We start from the raw sequence: 20,716 nt of genomic DNA, 5'->3' as shown, positions 1-20,716 counted from the left end.
AAGGTATTGCAGGTAAGTACTTTAGGAACTTTGAATCATTACATTAGCATCTATACTTTTTACATAAAACACAATAAGCTGTTTTAAAAGTGGACACAGTGCAATTTTCACAGTTCCTGGGGGAGGTAAAGTAATGTTAGTTTTAACAGGTAAGTAAGTCTCTTACAGGTTTCAGTTTTGGGTCCAAGGTAGCCCACCGTTGGGGGTTCAGAGCAACCCCAAAGTTATCACACCAGCAGCTCAGGGCCGGTCAGGTGCAAAGGTCAAAGAGGTGCCCAAATCACATAGGCTTCAATGGAGAGAAGGGGGTGCCCCGGTTCCGGTCTGCCAGCAGGTAAGTACCCGCGTCTTCGGAGGGCAGACCAGGGGGGTTTTGTAGGGCACCGGGGGGGACACAAGTCAGCACAAAAAGTACACCCTCAGCAGCGCGGGGCGGCCGGGTGCAGTGTGCAAACACGCGTCGGGTTTCCAATGGTTTTCAATGAGAGATCAAGGGATCTCTTCAGCGTTGCAGGCAGGCAAGGGGGGGGCTCCTCGGGGTAGCCACCACCTGGACAAGGGAGAGGGCCTCCTAGGGGTCACTCCTGCACAGGAGTTCCGTTCCTTTAGGTGCTGGGGGCTGCGGGTGCAGGGTCTTTTCCAGCCGTCGGGAAATGGAGTTCAGGCAGTCGCGGTCAGGTGGAGCCTCGGGATTCCCTCTGCAGGCATCGCTCTGGGGGCTCAGGGGGGACAACTTTGGTTACTCACGGACTCGGTGTCGCCGGAGGGTCCTCCCTGAGGTGTTGGTTCTCCACCAGTCGAGTCGGGGTCGCCGGGTGCAGTGTTGCAAGTCTCACGCTTCTTGCGGGGAGTTGCAGGGGTCTTTAAATCTGCTCCTTGAAACAAAGTTGCAGTTCTTTTGGAGCAGTGCCGCTGTCCTCGGGAGTTTCTTGTCTTTCTGGAAGCAGGGCAGTCCTCAGAGGATTCAGAGGTCGCTGGTCCCTTGGAAAGCGTCGCTGGAGCAGGTTTCTTTGGAAGGCAGGAGACAGGCCGGTAAGTCTGGGGCCAAAGCAGTTGGTGTCTTCTGTTCTTCCTCTGCAGGGGTTTTTCAGCTCGGCAGTCTTCTTCTTCTTGTAGTTTCAGGAATCTAAATTCTTAGGTTCAGGGAAGCCCTTAAATACTAAATTTAAGGGCGTGTTTAGGTCTGGGGGGTTAGTAGCCAATGGCTACTAGCCCTGAGGGTGGGTACACCCTCTTTGTGCCTCCTCCCAAGGGGAGGGGGTTACATCCCTAATCCTATTGGGGAATCCTCCATCTGCAAGATGGAGGATTTCTAAAAGTTAGAGTCACTTCAGCTCAGGACACCTTAGGGGCTGTCCTGACTGGCCAGTGACTCCTCCTTGTTATTCTCATTATTTCTCCTGGACTTGCCGCCAAAAGTGGGGGCTGTGTCCAGGGGGCGGGCATCTCCACTAGCTGGAGTGCCCTGGGGCATTGTAACACGAAGCTTGAGCCTTTGAAGCTCACTGCTAGGTGTTACAGTTTCTGCAGGGGGGAGGTGTGAAGCACCTCCACCCAGAGCAGGCTTTGTTTCTGTCCTCAGAGAGCACAAAGGCTCTCACCGCATGAGGTCAGACACTCGTCTCTCAGCAGCAGGCTGGCACAGACCAGTCAGTCCTGCACTGAACAATTGGGTAAAATACAGGGGGTATCTCTAAGATGCCCTCTGTGTGCATTTTTTAATAAATCCAACACTGGCAGCAGTGTGGGTTTATTATTCTGAGAAGTTTGATACTAAACTTCCCAGTATTCAGTGTAGCCATTATGGAGCTGTGGAGTTCGTTTTTGACAGACTCCCAGCCCATATACTCTTATGGCTACGCTGCACTTACAATGTCTAAGGTTTTGCTTAGACACTGTAGGGGCATAGTGCTCATGTACATATGCCCTCACCTGTGGTATAGTGCACACTGCCTTAGGGCTGTAAGGCCTACTAGAGGGGTGACTTACCTATGCCACAGGCAGTGGGAGGTTGGCATGGCACCCTGAGGGGAGTGCCATGTCGACTTAGTCATTTTCTCCCCATCAGCACACACAAGCTGGCAAGCAGTGTGTCTGTGCTGAGTGAGGGGTCCCTAGGGTGGCATAAGACATGCTGCAGCCCTTAGAGACCTTCCCTGGCATCAGGGCCCTTGGTACCAGGGGTACCAGTTACAAGGGACTTACCTAGGTGCCAGGGTTGTGCCAATTGTGGAAACAATGGTACATTTTAGGTGAAAGAACACTGGTGCTGGGGCCTGGTTAGCAGGGTCCCAGCACACTTCTCAGTCAAGTCAGCATCAGTATCAGGCAAAAAGTGGGGGGTAACTGCAACAGGGAGCCATTTCTTTACAAACGTGCATGGAGCTATAACTAAAATGGCTACACAACACCCTCCCCTTGCCGGTTTAAAGGTGGTTCAAAGCCTAATGATATATAAAAGCTACTAAAATTCAACCAAAAATATATATAAGAATGTCAATAATGACAAGTTAAAAAGACACTTGAGCATATTTAAAAGGACAATTTAAAATGTTTAACTTGTGGCGAATTTCAAGAGTCAGAGTCATTTTGGAAGTTGCCAATAGAATCCGGGACAATTGAAGTCAGGAAATCTTCCACTTAGGCAGGTGGTAAAGTAGGAAACTCATCGCCAAGAAGAACCAAGGAGCATTGGTGTTCCAAAGCCTGAGCGTTAGCCAAGGCAGCAGCATTCTGTGGTGTGCCCAATAATGAGTTCAGAGCTGCATCCTCCATGAAGGGCAACTCATAAGCAGCTTCCCGTAGCAAACGCACCCTCACCGTGCATGTCCGGTAATGAACTGTCAGCGAGAACATCAACAGATCAGCGTCCAATGAAAGCATGCGCTGCGTAGAAAGACAAACTTTCAGTGCATGTTCAAACGAGCACCAGAGGCACCGAAACACGGGCTGAACACAATGCAAAATCGGTCTGAATGACAGAGACCAGTCACACTCCAATTGCTCCGAAGTGCTGAATCATGCGTTCATGACACAGCTGTGCTGGTGGGAGCGCTTTCATTCCCCCTTGTTGCGCCGGGACAGCCATTGCGCCGAAAAAGTTGCAATACCAAAATGCCACCTATTATAGCCAAAGTTATTGGAAATCCCTTGAAAATACTAAAGAATATTGAGTGGATGGCTGACAGTAGTAAACCGAATATAGAGGAAAAAATGTGAACGAAACCAGAACCAATAGCCTTAAAGAAATTTTTGATTCCAGTAGTACTGGATGCATTCAATATTCGTCCCATGAGCTCACCAAAGTGTCTCGGAAAGTTAGTACTTAAAAGGGACTGTATCTCTTCTGATGACCTAGTCACCTGAAGTGCGTAGGTCTCATGTGCAGATGTGAGTGCCACATGTTCTTGGAACAATAAAGCCTAGAGTCTGCTCAAGTATGTTCCCGCAGCATGTAACAATCTTACAGACCGAAACAACATAAACTATTCCAACTCGCATCCCACAACAGTTTTCACTATTGAGAATGAAATAGCTGTAATTTGAAAGCACCTGGAACGCAGGTCTTATCATGGGGACTGGAACTCCCTTTAGATAACAAGCCAAGTTCGCTGCCGAAGCGTTACGCGCCCCATGCAAGGACAGCTGTTTACAAACCATTGAATGGCTGACAGAAGTCTCGCATTCACTACTGCTAAGAAAGACCTCTTTCATGCCACTGAGACATTTGAACGAGAAAGGCAGCTCCCACACCTCATGGATGTAACTATCTCCCAGCTTTTCATATCTGCCTACTGGAATGTGTTTTAAACAGGACGTGAATTGGAGTGTTGAAATAGGCAGATTAATGACCCTGTGTATTAACCACTCAGCAGATGGTATTTCAGCCACAGTAAAAGGCAACTTTTTGAACTTTTCAATATTTAATATGAAATAAGTCACTTCTTTCTTAGCCATTAGTTGTTGTTCTCGCATTAAATTAAATGTGGAAAATATATCCCTTGCACTAACGTGTTGCCAGGGAACGTGACGTGCCTTCAGTGTTTGAAGTGTCCAACCCAGCTGCATAATGGACCTTAGTTGACTCTGTCCATGGTGTAAAAGAAGACATATCACTTTGTATTATGTCTATTGCAGAAGAGACAATGCTGTTTAAGGTGTATATCTGGTCGGACAGGGTATTAATCCCATTATCTACAACAGCGAATGCCTTCTGTAAGTTTTCCTGGTCTATTTGCCTTAACCGGGCAGCAGCTTCTTGTTAGGAAAGCTTCCAGATTTCATTATAGACTGTGTATAAGAAGCGCGTATAAGAAGCGCTTTCTGCGTTGTTTGCTGGGGCCTAACAGGAAGTCCTGTAAGTCAGTGTTATTAGACAGGAGACTGAGGTGTTCTGTAACAGCATATAGTGAGGAACTCTTCGACCATTGCAGGCATAGTTTCCCTTCACTGTATGTTGTTACTATACCCGCATGTTCGAATGACACATAGGGAGTGTAAGGAAATGCCTCCTTGGCATAGTTACCCCCTAACTTTTTGCCTTTGCTGATGCTAAGTTATGATTTGAAAGTGTGCTGGGACCCTGCTAACCAGGCCCCAGCACCTGTGTTCTTTCCCTAAACTGTACCTTTGTCTCCACAACTGGCACAACCCTGGCACTCAGGTAAGTCCCTTGATGCCAGGGAAGGTATCTAAGGGCTGCAGCATGTTTTATGCCACCCTGTGGACCCCTCACTCAGCACATGCACACTGCCTCACATCTTGTGTGTGCTGGTGTGGAGAAAATGACTAAGTCGACATGGCACTCCCCTCCGAGTGCCATGCCAACCTCACACTGCCTGTGGCATAGGTAAGTCACCCCTCTAGCAGGCCTTACAGCCCTAAGGCAGGGTGCACTATACCACAGGTGAGGGCATATGTGCATGAGCACTATGCCTCTACAGTGTCTAAGCAAAACCTTGGACGTTGTAAGTGCAGGGTAGCCATAAGAGTATGGTCTGGGAGTTTGTCAAACACGAACTCCACAGTTCCATAATGGCTACACTGAAAACTGGGAAGTTTGGTATTAACCTTGTCAGCACAATAAATGCACACTGATGCCAGTGTGCAATTTATTGCAACATACACCCAGAGGGCATCTTAGAGATTCCCCCTAAATACCTACCCGACTTCTAGTGTAGGCTGACCAGTTTCTGCCAGCCTGCCACACACCAGACATGTTGCTGGCCACATGGGGAGAGTGCCTTTGTCACTCTGTGGCCAGGAACAAAGCCTGTGCTGGGTGGAGGTGCTTCTCACCTCCCCCTGCAGGAACTTTAACACCTGGCGGTGAGCCTCAAAGGCTCACCCCTTTTGTTACAGCGCCCCAGGGCATCCCAGCTAGTGGAGATGTCCACCCCTCCGGCCACTGCCCCCACTTTTGGCGGCAAGGCTGGAGGAGATAATGAGAAAAACAAGGAGGAGTCACCCACCAGTCAGGACAACCCCTAAGGTGTCCTGAGCTGAGGTGACCCCTGCTTTGAGAAATCCTCCATCTTGAGTTTGGAGGATTCCCCCAACAGGATTAGGGATGTGCCCCCCTCCCCACAGGGAGGAGGCACAAAGAGGGGGTAGCCACCCTCCAGAACAGTAGCCATTGGCTACTGCCCTCCCAGACCTAAACACCCCCCTAAATTCAGTATTTGGGGGCTCCCCAGATCCCAGGAAATCAGATTCCTGCAACCTGAAGAAAGAAGAAAGACTGCTGAGCTACAAGCCTGCAGAGAAGGAGGAAGACGACAACTGCTTTGGCCCCAGCCCTACCGGCCTGTCTCCAACTTCGAAAACCTGCTCCAGCAACGCATCTGACAGGGACCAGCGACCTCTGAAGCCTCAGAGGACTGCCCTGGACTACAGGACCAAGGAACTCCCGTGAACAGCGGCCCTGTTCAAAACCAGCTACTTCTTTGCAACAAAGAAGCAACTTCCAAAGGCATCCGGCGGGAAACGTGAGACTCTACACTTGCACCCGACGCCCCCGGCTTGACCTGCAGAAAACCAACACCTCAGAGAGGACTCCCCGGCGACTGCGAGCCCGTGAGTAACCAGAGACGACCCCCCTGAGCCCCCACAGCGACGCCTGCAGAGAGAATCCAGAGGCTCCCCCTGACCGCGACTGCCTGTAACAAGGGACCCGACCCCTGGAACCAACACTGCACCCGCAGCTCCCAGGACCTGAAGGAACCGAACTTCAATGCAGGAGTGACTCCCAGACGACCCTCTGCCTTGCCCAGGTGGTGGCTGTCCCGAGAAGCCCCCCCCCGTGCCTGCCTGCACCGCTAGAGGGACCCCAGGGTTCCTCCATTGAAACCTATAGAAAACCTGATGCCTGCTTTGCACACTGCACCCGGCCGCTTCTGTGCCGCTGAGGGTGTGTTTTGTGTGCCTACTTGTGTCCCCCCAGTTCTCTACAAACCCCCCCTGGTCTGCCCCCCAAGGATGCAAGTACTTACCTGCTGGCAGACTGGAACCGGAGCACCCCTGTTCTTCATAGGCGCCTATGTGTTTTGGGCACCTCTTTGACCTCTGCACCTGACCGGCCCTGAGCTGCTGGGGTGGTAACTTTGGGGTTGCCTTGAACCCTCAACGGTGGACTGCCTATGCCTCAGAACTGAGACTTGTAAGTGTTTTACTTACCTCCTACTCTAACCTTTCCTTACCTCCCCCAGGAACTGTTGATTTTTGCAGTGTCCACTTTGAAAAAAGCTTATTGTCATTTTTACAAAGACTGTACATGATACAGTTTTCATTCAAAGTTCCTAGAGTATCTAAGTGAAGGACCTTACATTTAAAGTGTTTGATGTAAATCCTGAACCTGTGGTTCTTAAAATAAACTAAGAAAATATATTTTTCAATATAAAAACCTATTGGCCTGGAGTAAGTCTTTGAGTGTGTGTGCTTCATTTATTGCCTGTGTGTGTACAACAAATGCTTAACAATACCCTCTGATAAGCCTACTGCTCGACCACACTACCACAAAATAGAGCATTAGAATTATCTACTTTTGCCACTATCTTACCTCTAAGGGGAACCCTTGGACCCTGTGCACACTATTTCTTACTTTGAAATAGTATATACAGAGCCAACTTCCTACAGGGAGGGTCTAGCCTACTAGTTCTAAACCCCCGTGGAGTTCATAAAACGTTTATGACACCCATTGGTATCTATTGGCCACAATAACCACCCGCCAGGACGTGACAGTGAAGCATTAAACGTGCCATTCTGGACCCATTCATCAAGCTGATTTTCTGTTACATTTATATATTTCTGCGTTTGTAAAATTTTGCAGGGACAGGAATACTGGGCGCTTTGAAATCCATAATCTTTGCCAAGCCTAAACAACTTGTTAGATTGATAAACATCTTCACTTTCAAATACAGTAAACTACTGCAATTTAGTCATCATGGAATCAACTGTTTTCACATCCCAGTCATCAGAAACAACTCCGGGTATTTTTACATTGGGCATTGAAAGTTTAAACACATATGGTATTTGAGTGACCTCTGTCGGGCCGTATATATCAAATGTTACTTTATTCCAAACAATCCCATCAGGAATTGGTATAGCGGAAATGTTCACAAAAGACAAGTCTCTGCGGACCTTGTGAGAAGAAAGATTTGGTTTTAGGACCTCATACACAAGTCCAACTGTTGATCTTTTAGGAAGAAAATGACCATGTATCAATAGAAAGAATGTTATGACAAAACCAATCCAAAGGAAGAAATCTAGTATATTCAAAGAAATCCACAGATAGTTCCATGGGAAAATAAAGTAATTTGTTTTTAGCCAGTTTATCAGCTTATGTGTTTTTGGCAGTTCAGATGTAGAAGAGTCAAATGAGTCAGAAAACGTGTCGTTGACGTCGGCAAAGTATCCAGAAGCAGTTCGTGCAAAAGCTGGAGCCGTATTTGTAGGAGATCTGGTAGGGGTCTTCCGCTGTGGTTCACAGTAATGACGCCATCCGTCTGTGTTGAAGTTGTGTCAAATCGATCAGTACTTTCAGTATTGTTTGTTGTAACAGATGTTAGTGGAACTAGTGCAAGATCATTTTTCACCCTCCCCAAGCTCGGAGAGGTGTCAGCATTGCTGCTTAAAACTTGTAGAGGGACTTCTTGACCAGTAGTGAGAGGGATTCGGGAACTACTGGCTGTTCCTCTTGGTCTGCTGTGCAGGACCACCACATGGTGTAACTTGAAATTGTCAATAGATACAAAGTGGTTTTCTTTAGCACCAGCCAATGGTGGCAGAATGACAGTTCTGATACCGTGTATTCCAAAGACTGGGACCGGTGCATGATAAGAAGGACCAAACTCCTTTTTCACAGCAACCTTTTCACGTACTAGATCCCCAACCTTAGGAATCCAGCCGTTGGGTGTTATTGGTACATTCTTAATTCCTGTGGAGGCAGCATTGGCAGAAGCGTTGTCGTCACGAAACTGGTTGTAATTCCGGTAAGACAGTGACACGTTCATTTATGTCAAAGGGTGTTTCTGCCGCCTCCACGCCAGGACCATCAAGATCTGGAACACACATTTGAGTTCCGAACAGGAACTCATATGAAGTACGAACCCCCAGGGACCTTCTAGGCAGATTGTTAAGTGCCCTCTGAACTCCATACAGGTGGTTAAGCCAACTACGTATCATACCTAAGACTCTAGCTGTTAAGGACTGCTTTAAATCATGGTTTCGTCACTCCACGACACTATTTCCCTCAGGATGAAATGGAGACGAGTAATGGAATTGGACCCCTAACGAAGCCATGGCGTCCCTAAATGCCCTTGAGGCGAAAGCAGGGCCCTGGTCCGAGTGGAAAGCCGAAACTGCATATGTACGAATAAATACTCGCAGATCTTTAATAACGGTCCGAGCGTCAGCTGAGCATCGTGGCTACACCCATAGAAATCTGGAGCAAGAGTCAACAGCGACTAAAATGTATTTGTATGCACTGTCCGGTGTTAGTGGACCACAATGGTCCAAGTACACACAATGTAATGGTTTGTTGGAAATTATGAGGGGTGTCTGCGGTGGGCGTTTGACAGTAGAACCTTTTATTTGTTGGAAGAAGTCACAACAAAGGACATACTGCTTGGCCTGTTTGTATAGACCTGGCCACCAATTACGTGCTTGCAACAATGATATTGTAGCCGCCACAACTGCATGGGCAGATGCTACCCCCTCATGCGCTGCTTTAATCAACTCTGATCTTATATCTTTGTTGGGAATTACTTGAACCCCCATGCCTGGTATTTTTACTTCGGCGTCTAGGCAGCCTCCCATTCAGTAGGAATTTTTAGCTGGAAATGCTTTTGGATAGGGCGTGCCCTCAGCCATAGCTTTCACAGCAGCCCATATGTCATCGTCCGGTTTTGCTCCTGAGCGGGTAACCGCAGCAACAGCAGCCGTAGCTACAGCTGATTTGGCAGCTTCATCAGCCAGTGTATTTCCAGCAACGTGTATTCCAATGCGCTGGTGTCCAAGTGTATGTACAACATGGACATTTGGTAGTGTTTCCTTCAGATCTGTTAATTTCCCCCCACAAAAGAAAGTGTTTAATGGTGCTGCCTTTGGAATATCTGAACCCATTCTGGCGCCAGTAATGCCGGTATTGATTGAAGGACTGGACACAGTAGCACGAATCACAAACAATCAGTGTTAACTGTGCAGGATCCATATGTTACAGTGCCATCACCAGAGCCTTTAGCTTTGCTAATTGTGCTGCACAATCCCCTAGGGTTTGCATGAATGTATGTTGGGGCCAAAATGTTTTATCCTCCACATAGCCGCTTACGACTGCACAAGCAGCGGAGTATTGATATTTTGTGCCAATTGCAGGTTACGCTGAGCCATCGGTATACATGACTCTTTGATATTGATCAATAGGCAATGTATATGTTGGAACTGGGTATTCTAATTTGTATTGCAAAAATTCTTGAGTTTGTAATTTTGGGTAAAAAATGTAGTCTACATCAGTGGCTGTGAAAGACGTTGCCAATTGGATCGAACGTGGATGTAATGCTTCAGCTTTAGGAACACTGGCTTTGGTAACAGTCTCAAGGGCTGGGATTGGAGATATGACAATAATGTGTTTGCCTTGGGCTAGAGGTCTTTCTTTAATGACAGCCATCTGAACAGCAGTGAGAATTTTCTCAGTGGGAGCAAAGCGGTGTTCTGCTGCTGAATACAAATGTGATTTGTATGCAATCGGGACTGTCTCACCCTCATTGAAAGTTACATAGGTGAAACCAATGGCACCAGCAATTACTCTGATGACCAGATGTTTTTTGTTGTCCCTTGTATGTAAATGTTGTGCTGCAAGCATGTCTGTTTGCAAAGCTCTGAGAATGTGTGTGTGTTCGACTGTCCAAAATGTACTTGAAAAGTTAGGACGTATTAAGTCATATAAAGGTTTTATGCATAACGCATAATCAGGAATGTACGTTCTGACAAAATTTAGAAAACCCAACAGGGATTTGAGATTTTTAATTGTATTTGGAGGTTGTAACTGTGCGCATTTTTCCAAGAATTGTGCCACTAGGTTCATTCCTTCCCTCGATATCTCATATCTCAGAAACAGGACGCTAAGGCAGGCTATTTTTTTTTTTTTTATTGAATTTGTAGCCGAACTCGGCAAATCCCATAACAGTGCGGGCTACCTGCCTTAAATGTTGCAGTAATTCATAGTCCGTGAGATAAATATCATCCACATAGGACAAGGCTGCAGGGTCTATGTCGTGCAATATTGAAGTCACACAAGCCGCGAACAGTCCTGGACTGTTCTTGTACTCCTGGGGTAAACAACAGAATTTTTTCTGGGAGCCTAGTGCACTGAAACTTGTTAAATCTCTACTCTCGGACACTATATTTTGGCAGACGAAACCATTGGAAATGTCCAGTGTTGTTTTGTATATTTGACGCACTATGTTGTTCCTGAGTGCTGTGCTATGTGAGTTTTGTATAGCGTATGTCTGTTCAAATGTCTGTAGTCTAAGACTGTTCTGTATGAATGGTCCGGTTTAGCTACTGGGAATAAGGAATTATTCATTGGTGAGACACAGGGTTCGATTACGCCCTGGTACTCCAGTTGTGTGAGGATTTCCCTCACGGGTGCTTTTGCATCATGTTTTATTGGATATTGGGGTTGAGGTTGGGGTTGATTTTTAATAGGAATTACATGATAGGGGGAATCTTTGTCCCATCCTATGTGGTTGCGATATTACGCGGGTGTCTGTGCCAATGCCCAATCGATGGCGTAGGATTCTGCGAGCTCCTCAGGAACAAGGGGCAAGAAAGAAGGTTTGATAACATCTTCCCCACGTGGGCAGATATGGACAAATTTAGGTGGTCAATCTCTTTCGGTCAGTAGAATATCAAATATATTTATGATGCGGTCCCAAAAGATTGCGTTGATTGTACGCTCAATGTCTCATTCTAACCGTAACGTTACTTGGTACACCCTATCCGGCATGGAAACACACATGTCCGCAGTTTCTACTTGTAGGAAGATATCAGTTGCTTTCACCTTCAGATGCTCTAGAAGATTCTGGTGAACTATTGTGACCTCTGCCGCGCTGTCTAATAGCGCTAATGCCCACTTCTTGTTCTTCAATAGAGCCCTCTTCTTGAGTGGCATGTTGAACTGCAACTGCTGCCACTTTTTTTTTTTTTATTGTGGTTTTTGTTGGGGAAGTTTCTCTTCTTTTTTAACAGAACATTCTGTTGAGCGTTGTGATTCCTGTCTCGGTTTCACGTACTCAGTTCTTCGCTCTGACCACCCACCTCTCTCACTGCATTTTTCCAGTGAGTCCTGAAAGGAACAAGATTGGCGTGTATCAGTATATTGATATCTGTAATGCGTTTTTATATTATTTCTATTCCTGAGGTTCTGTCTATTTTGTGGGGTCTCCGTATGCGGAGATTTTCCCCTTTCTTTTTTAGGTGTTTGTTATTTTTTATCCCAGCGTTTCTTAGTACCCTCAAGAGCTTGCTTGGTAGAATCTTTATTAGATTTACCTTGGAAATGTACTTTTGTTGGTCTGGCCACCAGACTATCTTGACCAATACTAGAGAAGGTCTCTGCGAGAATCTTTGGCAGCTCACGTTCTTGATCCTGTGGAGGAACATCCTGGAGCCGCATGCGCACTGCTAGTGTGACCGCTTCCCCTTTAGGATTACTTAGTATAACTGAGGATACTGTGGCAAAGTTGCCCATTAGTTGCATCACCAAGTCTAAGGCCGAGGCAGCCCCATTTTCATCTTGAATTTGTTTCAACACTTCCGGTAAATTGGCAAGTGTCGGTGTAGCGTGTGCGGTAGTATAGAGCGTGGCAAATACCGTGCCCCATGTATTACAGTTATCTATAGTGGGAACCATCCCAAATGGCAAGCACATAGTTAATATTCTGTGTTTATCCTGAGGTCCCGTATGGGGAAATACTGCTTCCAGCGCGTTTATTTTTTGAGCTAACCAAAACGGAATTTCTTCTCGTTTGGTACGTTACCCATAATATAATGTACAGTCGCAGGATTAATGCCTGGCGTTACTGCATGTGGTTGCGCTGGTGCAGCACGTGCTGGGTTTGTGTTTAATGTTTCCATTACAAACTGTACTAATCGTCTGTATATTGCCATCTGGTCAGCTTATAAGCGACGGACTTCAGCCACTGTTAAGTTCGCTGCAGCAGGGTGAGGTGTAACAGTGGCCAATAAAGGCCAGGTAGGACCATCATTACTTAGAGGACGTAACTTGTAAAAGTGTGTGGGGTAGGGCGCCAACAAGCCAATTATTATGTTCTTGATGAGATAGAGGTATTTCTAAATATGCGTATGCTCTGTATTGTGCAGGTATGTTTGCAGGTGTATAGTGATGAAATGTATTGGTGTTCCCATCAACTGCTGGAAATGTGACCCAAGAAAAAAAAAGTTCTGTTCTAAAGGCTGGGTAAGCTTCAACAACAAATGTGACTGGACCCCCTTGGGCCGTTAGGCCATGTGCTAGTAAATGTGCAGTAACGGGTGGTTGCATATTGACTGCAATTGCTACCTGTTCTGGATTTGTCATAATGAATGGTAAATTTGTTCAGGGAAAAGCATACCAAATAGGGATTATCCTTTTAATGGTTCAAGCTTGAACAACCTACAACGTTAGTTAGGTACTCCCTACTTAGCTGAGGAGGAAATCCTCAAAATTGCGGACATCTCCGTATATAGTACTGGGGTGTCTTTGTATGTAGTAAGACAGAGATACTCAGGAGGACCAGAAAATTAGAGCCTGACCAAACGTTGGCGCGCCATGTCGCTTAGGCTCTCATTATTCTAATGAGACTGTTGGATTTGATCGGCAGAATCGCTTGTGGCATGGGGGACTGAGTCTAACCCACTACAGGTGACACCTGTCAGCCCAATCCGGGTTTTTCTCCGGCTAACTAGCAGTGCCTCATCTCTACCCAAGAGCAGGGATGTTTGGGCAGTCGAGCGCATGACACAATTGACTCCTCAGGGAAATCGTGGTCACTCAGATTGCATCCATTTCTCTCAGTCACATTAGTCTCACATATACAAGGACAATCGGAGGCAGTATATGTTTCAATAAGGTTTTTAATGAAGCAACTGCATCTTAGATAATAAAGCATGTACTGCAATAACCAGGACGATAAAGCATGACAGGATTAGAACTATGACAAGGAGAGTGAAGCATACAAATAACGCTACCATATTGTCACTAGAATCATTAAACTAATTCCTTCCTGTGCTATATTAGAGCACAGCATGCTAAGCTCTAGTTCAGCCCTTCAGGTTCCCCTGGGAAGACATCATCCCCCATACCTGAGCAAAGGCCTGAAGTCTGCATAAGCAGCTGTAACTAAGCGTTCAGCAATCAGCATACAGTTGTGGTCATCTGGCTGGAATCTCCCTCTAACGTGTATGGGGCAGTGAAGTGTTTTATAATAAAACAGCTGATGTTCTGAGAAAATGTCCCTACGTAAGGATGTGTATGTTTCTATGAATACCAGAGAGAAAGCGTTACCATGTTTACTGACAACCTATCTTACTGCAGCCTTGAGAAAAGCATAGAGTGAAAGAAATGTCTTGTTTAAGAACTCAGTGCTGGCCTAGCCAAAGAACAGCTAGATAAAGAGAAATAAAAATAGACTGCAAATGTGGCTATTGTTAAAATAATAAACAAAGCTGAATATAATATATCTAGGTTAAAGTGCACAGCGGCAGGCCTAGCATACTAAAACAACGTGCATGGACCTATAACTAAAATGGCTACACAACACCAGAAGGTCCTCCTGGGGTCTCCATCGATTTCTGCTGGCTCTCCTCGCTGATGAGGGCTGGCCCTGACTCACCTGTGAAGGTTGAGTCCCTTGGACCTTGTTGGTTCCATCTATTGCAACATTTAGGGCATCCTTCCTCTTGCATTTGCCAAGGCTTGTTGGTGGCCCTGCTGTTCACTGACCCCTTTGCAATTTGAATACGGCGTGGGACAGTTCGTGGACGAATCCTGGGATCCTTCTGCATCGACTGGATGCCACAGCTTCCTCTCCTCAACAACAGTCCAACAGAGAAATGCCCACAAAAAGGGTGGGCATTGCCATCCTGCACCTCCTGGGTGACTCCAGGTGGTTTGGACTCTGTCCCCTCCTTCCTCAGGTTTTCCTTGTCCAGAATCCACACCTGGGTTCCACTGACCTGGTCCACTGGTCACTGGAGCAGATGGACAGCCGAGGTCCCTATTGACTTCAACAGGACGTTCAGTCACAACTTAACCTCAATGCACCTGGGCTCCCTGGTGTAGGTACTCAACTTCTCTGGGTATCCATGGGTGGAGACACTCTTGAACCTTCCTTGCTCCAACAGGTTACCTGCGGGTCCTCTGGGAAGAGTCCTTCTGCATCATTTTTCCAACCGTGACTCACCCATGTTATTCTATGGACACCAAAGCTAAGTAACACCTCTGCATATGGCCTTCTGGGGAAACTGTGCTACTTACCTCTAGTGTTCTAGTACCTCCTTGGTATCCTTGAGTATTAGTCTTGTCTGGTTGGATTGTTCTTAAGCCATTTTTTTAGTGTATGGTTTGATCCTTCCATAGGGGCCCATGTCATTTCATTCTTTTACCTACCTGTTTTAAGTATATTTTGTTTGTGCACATCTCTGGTTAGGCGATATACCAAAGTTAGTTTAGTGCCTGTATGTTAATAAATAATATTTTATTTTTTGTTGTGTGAAAATCACTGACTGTGTGGTCATTGCCATTGCTTTACACCCCCTCTGATAAGCCTTAGCTGCTCTCCACAGTTACTCTTTGAGAGCTTTGGTTATTAGAAACCACTTACAACTCCACTAAGGGTTGCCTGGACTCAGTGCAGGGTGCCTCACCCGGTGGTGTACACCATTTACTGAGCCAGCCTCCTGCATTCATAGGGCGAAGAAAGAACCAACTGATTAATTTTCTGTACTCCCAGTTGTCCAGAACAATCCATACTTTAATGTTCTATCATATTGTGCCTTACATTTCACTAAGGTATTGAAAAAGCACTTTTCCCCCTGGAAGTGTAAGTGAAATATACTCACTCTCAATACCGAAATGGAAAATAGAATTTAATCACAACTATGTATTGATTTTCTGAAATATATGTGTCTTCCTTGGGGTTTCAGAATACAGAATCCATAAAGATGGGCTACAGCGAGAGAATCCATTTTCACATATCTTCTCTTTAAAAATAAAAACGATGTTGTAACTTTTAGGTGGCTGAAAAGAAAATGAAAGATAAACTTGACCGAATTCTTCAAGAAAAGCGACAAAGACAAGAAGTGGAACGGATTCAAAGAATTCAAGAGCTAGGGTATGACAATTTTGTTTATGAGGAGGAGAATGACGAAGATGAAGATCACGAAAGTGATGATGATGAGGACAATAATGCAGATCATCATTTGAAACGAACGAAGGACGAAATGTAACTTGTATGTTTTTAACTTTATAATGAATTCCATAAATGCTCACTCATTAATTCATTTATTTATATTTTAACTTGCCAGTGGTCAATTGGGGTGTTTTTTCAGTTTCGACACGTTTAAGTGAAGAATTTATTTTCTTTATAAAGTCGTTTGTTTATAAGAGACTGTTGACTGGACACTTTTCATTAAAGAACTTTAGCCAAAAAACGATGGTTTTCACATTATGGTCTTGTTGTTCATGATAAAGTAACATGTGCAGAGCTCGTGTAAACATATCTTACAGTTATATTAAATAATGTATCTAGTCTGGGTTTCTTTTGTTATATCTTTGGCACCGTTTTACTAGCAATCAAGGCACAGGCAGTTTGTGTGGCAAAAGCAATTCTTTCAGAAAACTTGATCATTTGGCTTCAGTGATTAGAAAACAAAGCTCATAGAAAGGTAATTCTTTTAAGACAGTGCGACTTCAAACTTGCCTTACCTTGCGCCTCTGTTTAAATGGATGGGACAACGAGAGTCTAGTTTACTGCACAAAAGTTGTACAATGTCATCTCAGTAACTCTGGCAGGTGCACAGACCAGCTTCTACCCGCAAATCATCATCAAACTCGTTTAAAACCCACCTATCACTTCTTTGTGTCAATGAAAAATCTAACCTTGTTTCCATGGACAATAGATCTTAAAATGCTTTGCAGTTTCGGGTGTGCTTTAAATATTACTAGAACAGTTCTTCCTATCCCAATCATGTCACTCCACCCTATTGCCTGGAAGTGCTTTTAAGCTGTCAATGCATACAACTTCTTATTCATACATTGTTTGATTGCCTCTGTGTACTGCAACTCTTGGTGCTTGTTTGCTGGCCTGTTTATACCTTCTGTCTGCTACAGCTGTGTCCTGTCCCAGAGCAGGCTTCTGCAGATTTCTTCAGGTCATGTATTTCTTTTGATATTCCTATCTTATCTGTCCCTTGCTTCCAGTCCATTCGTTCACTGTAGGACCTCTTTCTGTTTTGCTTCCAAGTTTATTCGCTGTTCGCCTGCTTCCAATTTCCTTTGCTTTCTCTTTTGCTTTCCTATATTTCTGATCGCTGTGTCCTTTCTGCTTAATCCGAGTGTCATGTGTCTGCTTGCAGTCTTTATTTTGCTCCTTCTTTTACCCGCCCATTGCTGTTTGTTGTCTTGCAGTCTCTAGAATAGCTTGCAGTTCATGGTTTTTGTTTGTTACCGCTTCTAGGCTGGTTGTGCCTGTCCTGACAATTTTGTCTCTTACTTTATCCTGCCTTATTTGTAACAGTTGATAGTATTCTTGATCTTGCCATGCCTTATTAGTTTTCAATTTTTCCTTTATGCTTTACTCCTGCATGCTTGTTAGTCTTTTCTTGTATTTCACCTGATTTCAATGTGTTCTATTGGTTTGCCCTTTTGTCGTACAAGTCTTGTGCTTGCATTCTTGTTTCTTATGCCTCACCTGCGCTTGTTTACTTAGAACAGTCTTCTGTTTAATGATTGCCTTGTCGTCGTCTTGCAGCCTCAGTGCTTCATTCAGTATACTATTTTTTCAAACGTATAACTTTATTGTTTTTATACAGTGATTAGCTCCTGAAGTTACAGGTGTGTTAGAAGAATTTGTTCAGCTGAAAATAGCCAAGGCTACATCATCTATGATGAATTCGGTTGCTGAAGAAAAACCCATGACTCTGTTTTTTCCCCTTGAACAGGAGTCTTCTGGTAACCTTGCTTACCTTTATATGTAAATCTCCTACTGAGGCTGTGTACTCGAGCAAAAATGGCAAGGTAAGACTTTGGGAGTAACGTTTAACTTTTCTTGACTGTGTGGACTATAAATGGGTCTTCTATAGTTCTTCTCCTCGGATTTCTCGTTGGCAGAATTTCCTAAATTAAAATGCATGCATGATGACTAGGTAATTTGATGTTGGTGTTCTTACATGGTTTGATTTGTATGATTAAGGTTTCCAAATCAGGCTCTCTTGAGCTGCTTTGCAGAAGGGTTGAAGCGAACGGAGCGGCCACTTTAGAATGGGGGCGTCGTCTATTCCAGACATAATACCTGTAGATGCCTCCCCATTTAGTGGCATTGCGAGAACCGAGAGGCCATCTTCAAACCTACCTTTGGAGACCAGCAGACTAGGTAACTTGACTTTTATCAAGATCAATGTATTGTATGCTACAGAAATGGGTTTAAGCAATCCAGAATGTTCAACGTCTCCATTTTCTAATGACGTGACAAAATGTGTTTTTAATACTTGTGGTGGAATAGTCCTGTTTATTGTTCTCAAACATTATAAAGTATAGCTTAGTGTCCTGTTATTAGACATTCTGTATGTATACATTTCGAAAAATACCGTTTTAAAAAAAATAGGTTAGCGTTCTCAGGAATCGGCCCCATTACAAGATGGCCGCCCCGTTGACCGGCCTGTTGTCCCTCTTCCATGTCGCAGGCCGCCCTCGGTCGGTCCTGTCTCTGTGACGCCCCGCCCTCCGGCTGACGTGCCCGCGCTTCCAGCAGAGCGGTGGCGGCCGGGCGCGCGCTTCCCGGGGTGACGGGGGAAGATGGCGGCGCTCATCCCTCTCACTCAGGTAGGACGGGCTGGGGTGCGCTCGGCGCGGGGGCCGAGGGGAAGGGCTGCCTCCCCGGCTCGGGGCGGGCGTGGCCAGGCGGTGGCCCGCCCTGCGCGGGGTGGGGGCGTGAGGCCGGTAGAGCCGGGACACCGAGACCTGCCCCTCCCTCGGTGACAGCTGACGGGGGAGCATGTCTCTGCGCTGACAGCCTGCTTTAAACTCTCCCAGGGAGCCACCTGGCCTCAGAATGTCATCCTGCTGTGATCGCCCTTATTCCAAGCACACCTCCTCCTGGGACGTACCTGCCACAGCATGCACCCCACCCAGAGCCCCACCGCCCGAGACCCTGCTGCCCCCTGCATGCACCCACCACGAGACCCTGCTGCCCCCTGCATGCACCCACCACGAGACCCTGCTGCCCCCTGCATGCACCCACCACGAGACCCTGCTGCCCCCTGTATGCACCCACCAGTGTTCCAGGCATCAGCATGCACTGCCCGTCCATGCACGCACCTCTGATGCGCCTGTCCCCAGTTTACATCCCCACTTGCATGCCCTCTGCTTAGCATCCACCAGAACCTCCATTGCTTCCGGCAGAGAATCCACCTGAGGCACCTTGCCCCAAGCAAAGCGTCCATGTGAGACTCCCAGTGGACAGCGTACACCTCCGGTATTCCTCCGTGCTCCCAGCAGTGCCACCACTCCACACACCCACCATATAGCCACCAAATATGCTTGTGTGTACACTATTGAAAAGCATGCCCCCAGCACACATTTAACTAAAATGTAGCAGCTATACACCCTAATCATGCTTCTGATGCACCTAGAATGAATTCATCTAAGTCCCTCGTGGTCAAGCATACCTCCAGCCATGACGCTTCTGCCTCCACCGTTCTGAGGTGATGTCTATGCCCTATGAAAAGCAGTCATCTGAGGCTCCTCTGGCTTACCCACAGCATACGTTCTCGAAAAATGATTCTTTCTTCCCCCAGCAATGCATCCGCCTAGGATCACATTCCGCCAGAACACCTCTGCCAAAGAAGCTTGTGCTTCCTGTCTAATCCTCCTAAGATATTCTCCATGCCTCTAACAAAGCAACTATCTGAGGTGCCATTGCCTACAACATACACCGACCAAAGATACTTCCTTCTCCGTCCAGCAGTGCATCCACTTAAGATGTTCATGCTACAGCATACTTTATCCTTAGGTGCCTTCTGTGCCTCCAACATGTCACTAGCCTGAGGTCGGTCTACCTTCCCATATACCATGAATTGAGAACCACAAACATTTCCTCATGTAATGGCCCGGGCTTTACACCACCATCAGCATCCGTGTGACCCTCAATACATATTTGAGGTTGTGCAACACAGCCTGATTTCCTTGCACCACCTGATGATTCCTGAGGCCTCTTAGCACCCGCACCACGATAACACCCCTTTGAGACATCACAGCATTACATGTGCCTATAGGTGTTCAGGGTAGCTCTCACCTTAGATTGCCAGGATGACATTTTAATGGATACACAACTCGAAAACCCGGATCTGATTCTCGCTTGACACCTTACAATACTGTAGCCATCTGACACTGGCACATACAGCGCTGCATTCCACAGATCACCCATCCGCAGCACAGCAGTCACCAGACACACTCAAATTAACTTGACATTCTGAACTATATCTAAATTGAGAACCCCAGAATCCTCCTGATTCATGACCAGAAAACATCTTAAACTTGTAGTACAGGTGTACTTGAGTGACCCAGGTGTGGTTGTAATTACAACCCGTTTGGCAGAGTGGCCATAACATTTGGGGCACAGCCTTAAGAAATGCTCCCTCTAAAAAGTTTGATCTTAATCTGGACCTCAGTTAATAGACAAGGACTGATTTCTCTCGAATCATTAAGAGGATGTTAACTTTTGCCAAGAAATTATCTAATTAATTTGTTTGCATTTTAAATATAGCGGCACCGTATCCACCGCAGCTGCTTTAGGACTTTTCCACGTTATGATTGTGTGTCTTTGAATCATTGCCATGTCTGGTTTATAGTCTAAGAATATCAACGTTGTGTTTCACTGAAATGAGAACTATAGTGGGGGTTGAAGAATGTATCGAAGTGAAGTTTAAGTGATTTGCTTGT

The 20,716-nt window shown here is 46.0% G+C and overlaps 2 protein-coding genes across 3 annotated transcripts in view; both read left to right on the top strand.

Annotated features, from left to right (window-relative positions):
- The window catches only part of CALR3 (calreticulin 3), a 79,991-nt gene extending 63,986 nt beyond the window's left edge, over positions 1-16,005 (top strand). The window contains exon 10 of the mRNA XM_069215887.1: positions 15,793-16,005. Coding sequence (XP_069071988.1) covers positions 15,793-16,005 — 213 coding nt within the window. The remainder of the gene's footprint in view (positions 1-15,792) is intronic.
- Positions 16,006-18,488: 2,483 nt separating this feature from the next.
- The window catches only part of EPS15L1 (epidermal growth factor receptor pathway substrate 15 like 1), a 317,440-nt gene continuing 315,212 nt past the window's right edge, over positions 18,489-20,716 (top strand). For both annotated transcript variants that reach the window (XM_069216518.1, XM_069216519.1), the window contains exon 1: positions 18,489-18,598. In XM_069216518.1, coding sequence (XP_069072619.1) covers positions 18,572-18,598 — 27 coding nt within the window. In that variant the 5' untranslated portion in view covers positions 18,489-18,571. The remainder of the gene's footprint in view (positions 18,599-20,716) is intronic.

This window comes from Pleurodeles waltl, chromosome 12 (assembly GCF_031143425.1).
Source record: "Pleurodeles waltl isolate 20211129_DDA chromosome 12, aPleWal1.hap1.20221129, whole genome shotgun sequence".
Classification (NCBI taxonomy): Eukaryota; Metazoa; Chordata; class Amphibia; order Caudata; family Salamandridae; genus Pleurodeles; species Pleurodeles waltl.
The sequence above is the reverse complement of the archived record's forward strand: the minus strand, read 5'-3'. Positions and strand labels throughout refer to the sequence as shown.